This window comes from Asterias rubens, chromosome 19, assembly GCF_902459465.1.
Source record: "Asterias rubens chromosome 19, eAstRub1.3, whole genome shotgun sequence".
NCBI classification, from domain to species: Eukaryota; Metazoa; Echinodermata; class Asteroidea; order Forcipulatida; family Asteriidae; genus Asterias; species Asterias rubens.
This window is the reverse complement of record NC_047080.1, coordinates 7,952,798-7,962,897: the sequence shown is the minus strand read 5'-3', so window position 1 is coordinate 7,962,897 and position 10,100 is coordinate 7,952,798. Positions and strand designations below refer to the sequence as shown.

General features: G+C 38.7%; 1 protein-coding gene across 1 annotated transcript in view; it reads left to right on the top strand.

The window, feature by feature from the left end:
- The first annotated feature begins 480 nt into the window (after positions 1–480).
- The window catches only part of LOC117302967 (laminin subunit gamma-1-like), a 50,484-nt gene continuing 40,864 nt past the window's right edge, over positions 481–10,100 (top strand). The window contains exons 1-3 of the mRNA XM_033786971.1: positions 481–778; positions 1,475–1,605; positions 2,671–2,849. Coding sequence (XP_033642862.1) covers positions 557–778; positions 1,475–1,605; positions 2,671–2,849 — 532 coding nt within the window. The 5' untranslated portion in view covers positions 481–556. The remainder of the gene's footprint in view (positions 779–1,474; positions 1,606–2,670; positions 2,850–10,100) is intronic.

Sequence of the window (10,100 nt, the reverse complement as noted above, 5' to 3'; positions counted from 1 at the left end):
TTTAAAGCCCTCCACCATCAAAGATGTCTAAACTTTCAAAAACAGGAAGGTTGATTTGATCAATAAAGATGAAAAACACCTTTTTTTGTGGTAAAGTTTATTGTTGTTGTTTGGTGCAATCTATTCTGTGCAATGTTACAAAAATATATTTTTGCCTCTGGCATCGTATTCAGTTGAGGAATCTTATTATGCAAAGTGAGTTTATCTTCAGATTGCAATAACTGATCCATTAAGCTCCGCCCACGGCGCACATGTGAGCAAGAACACGTGCGCCTCTCCAATGCAATTCTGCACAACTCTGCCGCGCGCCGCATACGCGCACGCATGTCGGACCTATTTGTCGGACTTTTGGTTGCGATACGGGTTGTGATTGGTCAATACGTAAGTGGGCGGGGCTTACTGGATCGGTGTATTAGATGTACTGTCCTTTTGAACTCCAGTCTAAATGTATTTATAAATATTTGTCTCTTCTACAGGTAAGGCATTTTCCATTACATACATTCGGCTAAAGTTCTACTCTGCACGCCCAGAGAGCTTTGCGATCTACAAGCGCACAATGCAGGATGGTCCCTGGATCCCATACCAGTACTACAGTGGCTCCTGTCAACAGACATACAAGGTACCAGTCTCAACGTTTGCACCTGTATCGGAAGAGACGAGGGCGCTGTGCTCAGATGATTTCAGCGATATCTCTCCACTGACTGGTGGAAATATAGCCTTTGGAACCCTCGAGGGTAGACCAAGCGCATACAGTTTTGATGATAGTGAGGTTTTACAGGTAAGCTTAGTCATTCTTTTTGTTGACTGATCAGTGAACTTTAGAGACCTTATGTATTGGTATCCCCCACCCCCCAGGTTCTACTTGTCGACTAATAAGGACCAAAGGACCATCCCATGCACCAAAGAACACTCCTGTGGGAACACGCTTGCAATCTATTGGACTGCTGCACCGCATCCTCGTGCCGAATTATGGGAGCAATCCTACCCAAGTAAATTCGGTCATTAGTATTTTGAATGTTCCGACAGACATTATGTCAGTCCAATGGGACGGTCAAGAAGCATGCGCTGGAATACGGATTTGATCCAATTAGAATGCTTTACTGTTCCTACTTTTGTGGTTCTCCCAAAGTCTTTATATAGGGTGCGTTCGTTTAGCTTCCCTGGGTCGACCCCGGTGTGTGGCGTTTTTTTTCTTCCAGGATGAACGTGGGTAATTATCTGCACACGTTCGTCCTGGGAAAAAAATGTCCCCTGACATCATGGTGAAACAAAATCTTCTGCCTGCCGGTATGCGCACATTTCGTGTTTTGCGTCAGTTTGGATCAGGAATGGGTTCACCGGTCAGATCGTCTTTAAATTACAGTTAGCCGATCTGTGTCGTCACTCCTTCACCACAATGCATGCAAAGCACCAGTAGACATCACACTGACATCACAACTGATTGATGAATATTCATTTTCCATCTCATTATCAGGAATGGGTCACCGCAACAGACATCCTGGTCATGCTAACCAGATTGAACACATTTGGTGATGAGGTATTCGAGGTACCAGACGTACTGCGCTCCTACTACTACGCTATCTCAGACTTCTCCATCGGTGGCAGGTAAGTTCAGTCTCAGTCTGAAACCCTATGTACACACAATGACAGGCAGATCCCCTTTGCATTGAAGTACCTAACTTTAATTCTTATGAGACCATTCATGTGTAATCATCACCATACAACCAGCCATGGTTAACATTGCTCATTTTTTTAGAACAAATATTAAAATTGACGAGAAACCAATACGAGAAAGTGTTCTGAAAAAGTGTCTGAAAACAATAGTTTAAAACAGAAATTTGGTTTTGTTTTAGAAACATACATGTAGAGTCTACGTTAACATGGACAAATTGGGATGTCAACTCAGGGTATGACCTTTTTGGTTGAGTGGGAGTTGGTCAGATCTTAAAGCCGATTGGGCATCCCAAAGTGATCATTATTTTTTTGTACAGGTATGCAGAGCTACGTTTGGAATTATAAGATCCATTTCAAATGATTTGGGCTTTTGGTATCTCATTAATAGACAATGTTGTTGTACTTCCAATACTAATGTCATATTCCCAGTGTTCACTAACAGCAATATACACTGAATCTCAACGTACCAAAATAACTGCCAGACTTTTTTGTCCTCCCAGCCTCTACATGGTAACATTGATTTGAATGACTGGAAAAAAACCCAAAATAAAATGGCTTCACTTTGAAAAAGATGAAATTAAGATCCAGTTTGAGTCAACCACAAAAGGTACCGGACTACTTTGTCCTCCCAACCTCTATATGGTAGCATTGATTTGAATGAAGGGGAAAAAACAAAATAAAATGGCTTCACTTTGAAAAAGATCAAATTAAGATCCAGTTTGAGTCAACCAAAAAAGTTACTGGACTACTTTGTACTCCCAGCCTCTATATGGTAATATATATATGGTAATATCGATTTGAATGAAGGGAAAAACAAAATAAAATGGCTTCACCATGAAAAACATCCAATTGAGAATTATTTCCGAGAATATAGTTTGAGCTGTTGCAAACTGACCTGTAGTATAAATGCAAAAAATAGTTAATAATGGCCCGACGTTTTCGAGCCTAGCAGAGTCTTTCTCGAAGGCTGAGTTTTATTTCTGCGTTACCTGGCAGGTGTAAATGCAACGGCCATGCCAGTGAGTGCATCAACAGCACCAATAGAGACAGTGGCGTGCGCTTGGTGTGTCGCTGTGAGCATTTCACCGCTGGTGTAGACTGCAATGAGTGTTTACCATTCTACAATGATGCGCCATGGAAACCTGCCACCTCATTAGAGGTCAATGAATGTCAAGGTAGGTCAAGTTCATTTTAAGAACTGAAAGCCAACTTTCAATTTTGTTTACAATGTTGTTGTTTTTTTTGGATGCACATAATCGCTGAAAAGATTCTGGGTCTGATTTGTGGTAGATTTTTTTATTTTTTATTTTTTTTATTTATAGTTTCCAGAAAGTAATAGGCTTTCTGATGTGTTGAATGCCAGTGATAAGTGGTCATGATGGTAGTTAATTAAAAAAACTGAAAATGAGTTCTTGTCGATATCTCTCTTTGGAGCGGGTAATTGCTCACAGGGCGGAGTTGTAACCCATGGAACAAATTCACAAATTGTAAAGTACATTGAATTTGTTCTTGGTGAACATTATTAAGATATACTCATTTTTAGAAAGAAACATGTGAATTCAAACCTAAACCTCTATAGATGTGCACATGCATAGATAAACCAGCTAGAATTTTTTTTTGTACCAATAGGCTTACATTATTTTTTAGTTGTTGCAAAGTAAGTCACATGGTTCCTGCCATTTTCAATCTGCTGCTGTTCAGTTTTCAAACAGACCGAAACATCAGAACAATTTAAACGTGGCTCAATTTGTACAATTTTTTAATTCAAATTATAAACCACAAGGGAAATTGTTTAATTCAAGACAGTGCATGTAAATTTAAGTGCCAATTTAAATGTCAACTGAATTATTTTAACTTCAAAATTATGATTGAAGTCACAAACCTCTTTAGTTGTTAATGAGCATAGAGGACGATTTGCCTTATCTATTAGGGACCCTTCACTTCTGTTTATCCATCACCGTACGCCCAGAGACATTGCTAATCTTAGAGATTTTTGGCTTGGTTTTACTTGGGAAAACATGTTTGCAAAAATTATATGAAGCGGAAACACATGGTTTAGTTTTAGATGTTATCATGGGAAAATTTGAAAATGCGGTCCGATACTTAATCTTTGATCCTCTGCTTTGAGTGTAAAGAGGTCAAATTCTGCGGCCGTTAAGGGCCGCTTTGGACATATTGGTACAAGCTGTTTGCAGCCCCTTTAACTTCACTGAGTAAACTAAAGCCAACCACATATGATGATGGTGTCATAAACGACACATAAAATGCATTTTGATTGCGCTACATGTACTTCACTGTGTTAACAAACCAGTAAAGTAAATCAAACGCAACCTTGAAGGCTTTACATTTATCGACCTCATAAATATCCTGGCAAGACATTAAAGGAACACGTTGCCTTGGCTCAGTCGAGTTGGTCTTTGAAAAGCGTTTGTAACTGATTGTTATAAAATGCATATGATTAGAAAGATATTTTAATAGTAGAATATAATGATCCACACAAGTATCACTTGAAATTGCGTGGTTTCCCTTTTACCTCGTTGATTAACACGGTCGGCCATTTAGGGGAGTCAAATTTTTGACTCCCATAAATGGCCGACCGTGTTAGTTTGCAAAGTAAAAGGAAAACCACGCAATTCCGAGGCAAATTTGTGTGGATTATTGTATTCTACTTTTACAACATCTTTCTAACCATATGCATTATGTAACAAACCGTTACAAACGCTTTTCAAAGACCAACTCGACCAATCCAAGGCAACGTGTTCCTTTAATATTGACCCAGAAATCCAACCTTAAACCATAACTGGGCTGTCGGTGTTTATTCCCAACAAAGATGTAAAAACAAAAAACTGAGTTTATTTTACAACTAAGGCGGTTTGACATGTCTTCTTTGGTTCATTTGATAGCAGCAATTGGAGTCTGTTCATTTATTTTACCTAATAAATTACGATCCTGCAACATTTGCCAGGGCGCGTATTTGGGTAACAAATCCACCAGACAGCAGGGACTTGTACATGTATGTAGCTCGGCATTTTCACTGGACCCGAATTTTTTCTGTAAGACCAACAGCAAAATGAGAAAAGGGTACACTGAACTGTTTTTATTTGAACAAACACTGAGAGAAAATGATTTGTGTAGCCTAAAACACCCAATCCAAAGGCAATGTTCCCATACCTACATTGTATATGGAACATTAAGCAAAAAGATGACTATTTCTTTTCCATAAATATAATTCTCTGAGTGAAGACTGATTGTTCATCAATTCCTTCTTGACTGAATAAATGACAACGGATTGGGTAGCATTCCTGTAGGCAGACGAATGTCAAGCAGCTAGCACGCCAGGTCATGACTTGTTTGGTATGCAACATAGATCTTATAAACATCAGCGTGCTAAACGGGGACAACACTCCAAATAAACCGTCAATTAATTTTCTGTCAAGATCTGGCAACCCTTAAAACCATAAAAGAGGTAAACTTAAACATGTTTTTGGCCGATTCTGGGCGTGTGTTTTTTTTATGAGGAGGCATCTAACTATCGTCAGTAAATGCCTCGTTGAAGTAAATCAGTTCCCTCCATTTTGCGCCATGGGAGAAATATTCCAAAATGCCCTACCTGGGCTGTTGACATCATTTGAAAGGTTTAAGATTACATTTTGATGGTCAAAATCTGTCTAATTTAATTCAAGAGTAATATCTCACGGGCTCGTGTTACTTTCAAAATCTAAGGTAGCACCACCTAAATTGTGAAATTGAAAAAGGGGTTCCAAGTTTCTTGGAGTGGTAGGGTTTCCTGGACATTAGGAAATAATGAATTAAATTTCAAGCATGCCAGATGGAGCACATTCGTATAAATGTTCATGTTGTTTTTATACTATTTAGTTTCAACATGAAAAAGTGTTCAAAATTAGGCTTGATTTTATCCCAAATCATCTGGAAATTCCACCTTGAAATTGATACAATCTAAAAATAACTCCCACATTGTTTCAAAGGTTGGCACAGATACTGCCCTCTAGTGGTGTGGATTACTTTTTCCCAACTGAAAAAAGTGCTCTGTCCAGAAACTTGTATGCTGACCTCTGTTGGTGAATAAGTGACTTAAAAAGTTTGTTTGGTATAAATAGGTGCTGCCCTCTTGTGTTTTGGAATCGTATGAAGGGTGCACCATAGAAACAGTCCCTTTACCAAGCAATGCTAAATACACCCAAATATTGTTTTATTTTGTGTATTTAACACTTACAGATAGGGGCATACTTTGGTAATGACCCTTACATAGTTGTGTGAATTCGGTCAGCAAGCTAATTTTTTACAAAGATAGTAATGATTGATAGTAAGCATCATGTTTAGTGTTAAAGCCATTGGACACTTTCGGTAAACAGTATTGTCCGAGGCCCACACTCCCTGTATCACAACTTGCATATAAAATAACAAACCTGTGAAAATTTAGGCTCAATTGGTCATCGGAGTCGGGAGAAAATAACTGGAAAACCCACCCTTGTTTCCGCACGTTTCGCCGTGTCATGACATGTGTTTTGAATAAATCCGTAATTCTCGACATCAAGAATTGATAATCGTTGTAATGTTTTCTCAAAAAGGTAATGCATTTCATGGAATAATATTTCAAGAGAAGTCTTTCACCATTACCTTCTGTAAACCCTGCAAGTTATTTGTAAATCTGTGAACTTTTTTTTGTTTTTCTGTTCCGAAAGTTTATAATGGTTTTAAATTACTTACATTTGTATCTGAGAACTGCTGAATGCAGAATTGAACTAGCGGTAACTTGAGGTTGAACTTGGTACCTAGGATAATCTTGGAAAACCTTATAACAAATTTGAGGCTTACCTGGGATTGCCACTTTGGGTTCGCATTCTTGCTGTACAGTCCATGTTATGTCCCAAGATCTCACTAAACCCATCTATGAACTTTTCTACAAAACAAATTTGGAAAATAACAAATACAGCAACAACAACAACAAATCCAGAAACAAACAAACAAACAAACAAACAAACAAACAAACAAACAAACAAACAAACAAACAAACAACCCAACAGTTAAATAAACAAAGAATGGAAGGCCTTGCGCATAAGCTTTTTGAAAAGTAGCAAACTGGGCAAGTAAACTGTGCATTTCACTTGCCCTTGGGAACTTTTATGAGCCAAGATTATGAATTGTAATGCGGAACCATTAGGTAGTGACCACCACCGTGGTTTCTTAGTCTTAGACATTTTTTTTATATTCACATCTAAAAGAAAAAAATGTGAACATTTCAAACAGATCTGTATTGTGAACCCGTTTTGGTTACCCACAGGGCAAGTTGAGAAATGGTGTTTACTAGCTCACAAGTTTTTACCATTATGAGACAATGACATGTACGTATTCCGCAGCCGATTTCACAAAACGTAGGATGTTCGAGTTAAGACGAGTAATTCGCCCCAACCTAGGATGGAATCAATGCGTCCCAACGTCTATGGATACTGAACTTAACTCGTCCTAAGTCCTGATAGATTAATCCTAAGATAGGACGAGTTTTGTGAAACTGAGTTGTTGGCCACACCTACAGCCCCTCTAAACACGTTTTGTTATTTCCCTTCAGATTCATGTACATTTTGTTGCCCTTGTAGATTTACAGCAGTCACTGTTATTACACTTTTTAATCAATTTATACAAGGTACGGCTAGGAATCCCTAAGAATAACATTCTCTGTTTCAATGACCATTTATCATGTTGGAGTACTGCGTTGACAGCTCATTGACTGTGTAGCCGCCGACTAGCCATTTATTACACAAGCTGTCACCGTGTTATTTTATTAAGAATTCCCAAGCAAAGGGCAAGAAGTTCAGGCTATGGAATTAACATCACTTGAATGGGGGAGGGTGTGTGTGTTTATAATAATAAAATAATAATAGTGGCCTCCTATATAGTGCTCAAATTCGTCACTCCACTCCAGCAATCGTCTTCTTTTTTAGCAAGGTATGCTGAGCTACAATTTTGAAGTTTGAAACATTTTTCCTTTAGGCCGATTGTACATATCTATAATGGTTAACAAGGTGCTGCGGCGCAATATGCAGCCAATCAAACCAGGAACACCTTCTCTTTACGATAAGTGCACTGGGTGTTTTGCACAACACATGACACCTAATGGCTTGTTGAAGTTCCATCCAGAGGACACAGCAATAAATAGCCCTTAATAAAAAACGCCATGAAATTTCTGGGGAGTTTTAACACCATCGCCACCCAATGTTCTTTTCACACTCAATGCATTTTTCCTGGGGAAATTCAAGCATGGCAAGGGGAACTAGAGAACTACTCCCTGGTATTGCCTTTTCCCAGGAGTTTGCCAGGGTAAGCTTTCCAGATGTGAAAAGGTTTTCCATGAAACTTGTTTAGTGTGAAGGGGCCTATGTGTGTTCAATTTACGTTCAGTTTTAGAATTCCTAAAAGAGTATGACAATAATGTGCAGTTCATGGCATGACTTATTACTTACTGATTGAAATATTTGTGGTTCATTGGACAAGACAAAAGCGTGGCCCGTTCCTGGAGAATTATTGTTAATGGGTCATTATGTGGTTGATAATCATACAAAAATAGATCATTGGAATCTTGAAGATCCCGTATTTTGATGAACTTTGTAAGGGGTTGTTACACTATTAGTTCTTACCAGAGAGATTTCATGTGTATGGTGTTACCGCAAACCTTATTAAAAAATTCATGCTCATGACAAACCTCAAAAGAACTTTTTCTGCTCAAAGGAACACGTTGCCTTGGATTGGTCGTGTTGGTCTTTGAAAAGCGTTTGTAACCGTTTGTTGTAAAATGCATATGATTAGAAAGATATTTTAAAAGTAGAATATAATGATCCACACAAGTATCACTCGAAATTGCATGGTTTTCCTTTTACCTCGTCGACAAACACGGTCGGTCATTTATGGGAGTCAAATTTTTGACTCCCATAAATGGCCGACCGTGGTAGTTTGCAAAGTAAAGGGAAAACCATGCAATTTTGAGGCAAATGTGTGTGGATCATTCCACATATTCTACTTTTAAAACATCTTTCCAACCATATGCATTTTATAACTAACGGTTACAAACACTTTTCAAAGACCAACTCGACCGATCCAAGGCAACGTGTTCCTTTAAAATGCATTGTAAAATGCTGTCAAGGTTAAGAAAATAGCATTTAACAGTCCATAGCATATCACAGTTCTTTAAACAGCATCTCATGGCTGTCCGATCTTACATGTACATGTGCCTCAGACCGCATTTACGATCTGGCAAGGGCGATCAAAGGGGCACCATGCCCCATTGTGACCACCAAATACTGTGTAGTGAGTGTCTGTAAAGTGCTATTCTCACGACAGCAAGAACTAGGGTCCCTTCCTTAAAGACACTAGATACTATTGGTAATTGTCAAAGACCAGTGTTCTCACTTGGTGTATCTAAACATATGCTTAAAATAACAAACCTGTGAAAATTTGAGCTCAATTGGTCGTCAAAGTTGCAAGATATGAATGAAATAAAAAAACACCCTTGTCCCACGAAGTTGTGTGCTTTCAAATGCTTGATTTCGAGACCTCAAATTCTAAACTTGAGGTCTCGAAATCAAATTCGTGGAAAATGACTTCTTTCTCAAAAACTACGTCACTTCAGAGGGAGCCGTTTCTCACAAAGTTTTATACTATCAACCTCTCCCTGTTATCCGTTACCAAGTAAGGTTTTATGCTGATAATTATTTTGAGTAATTACTAAAAGTGTCTACTGCCTTTAATCGAGCATGGGTGTTGCAATGTTTGGCAAGATTTTGCAAGAGAACTGGGACAGTAGAAAAAATTGTTGTCCTTTCACACGAGGTACATCCATGTACATTTTGTAAGATTTTACAACCATTCTACATTTTAGCAAGGGACCCTAGCTAAGTTGCTCTCGTGTGAAAGGGGCTTAAGTGTAGACCTAAACAAACCCCCCAAAACAGTTGCCTTCTCTCTTTCATCATTCCCGCCTGTTTCCTTTCAAGGAGTAGCATTTGACCCTGACTCACAAGACAACCACAGTACCAGCCCAAGACATTAAATGCTAACATTACAACCCCTTAGAGAATCAATGTGGGATAATTGGTGCACTTTTGTTTATACTTTCTCATGATATTATTATGTATGGAGGTCTACAGGGACATTAAAGCAGACAGACAGACAGACGGACCACTGACTGTCAAGAAGTATGTTGTAATCATGCAGTCCTTGGTGTAGTGTCCCCTTTGCAAGTTCCACAGTGGATGTTAAAGACACTGGACACTATTGGTAATGGTCAAAGACCAGTCTTTTCACTTGGTTTGTGTCAACATACGCATAAAATAACAAACCTGTGAAAGTTTGAGCTCAATTGGTCTTCAAAGTTGCGAGATGGTAATGGAAGAAAAAACACCCTTGTCACACAA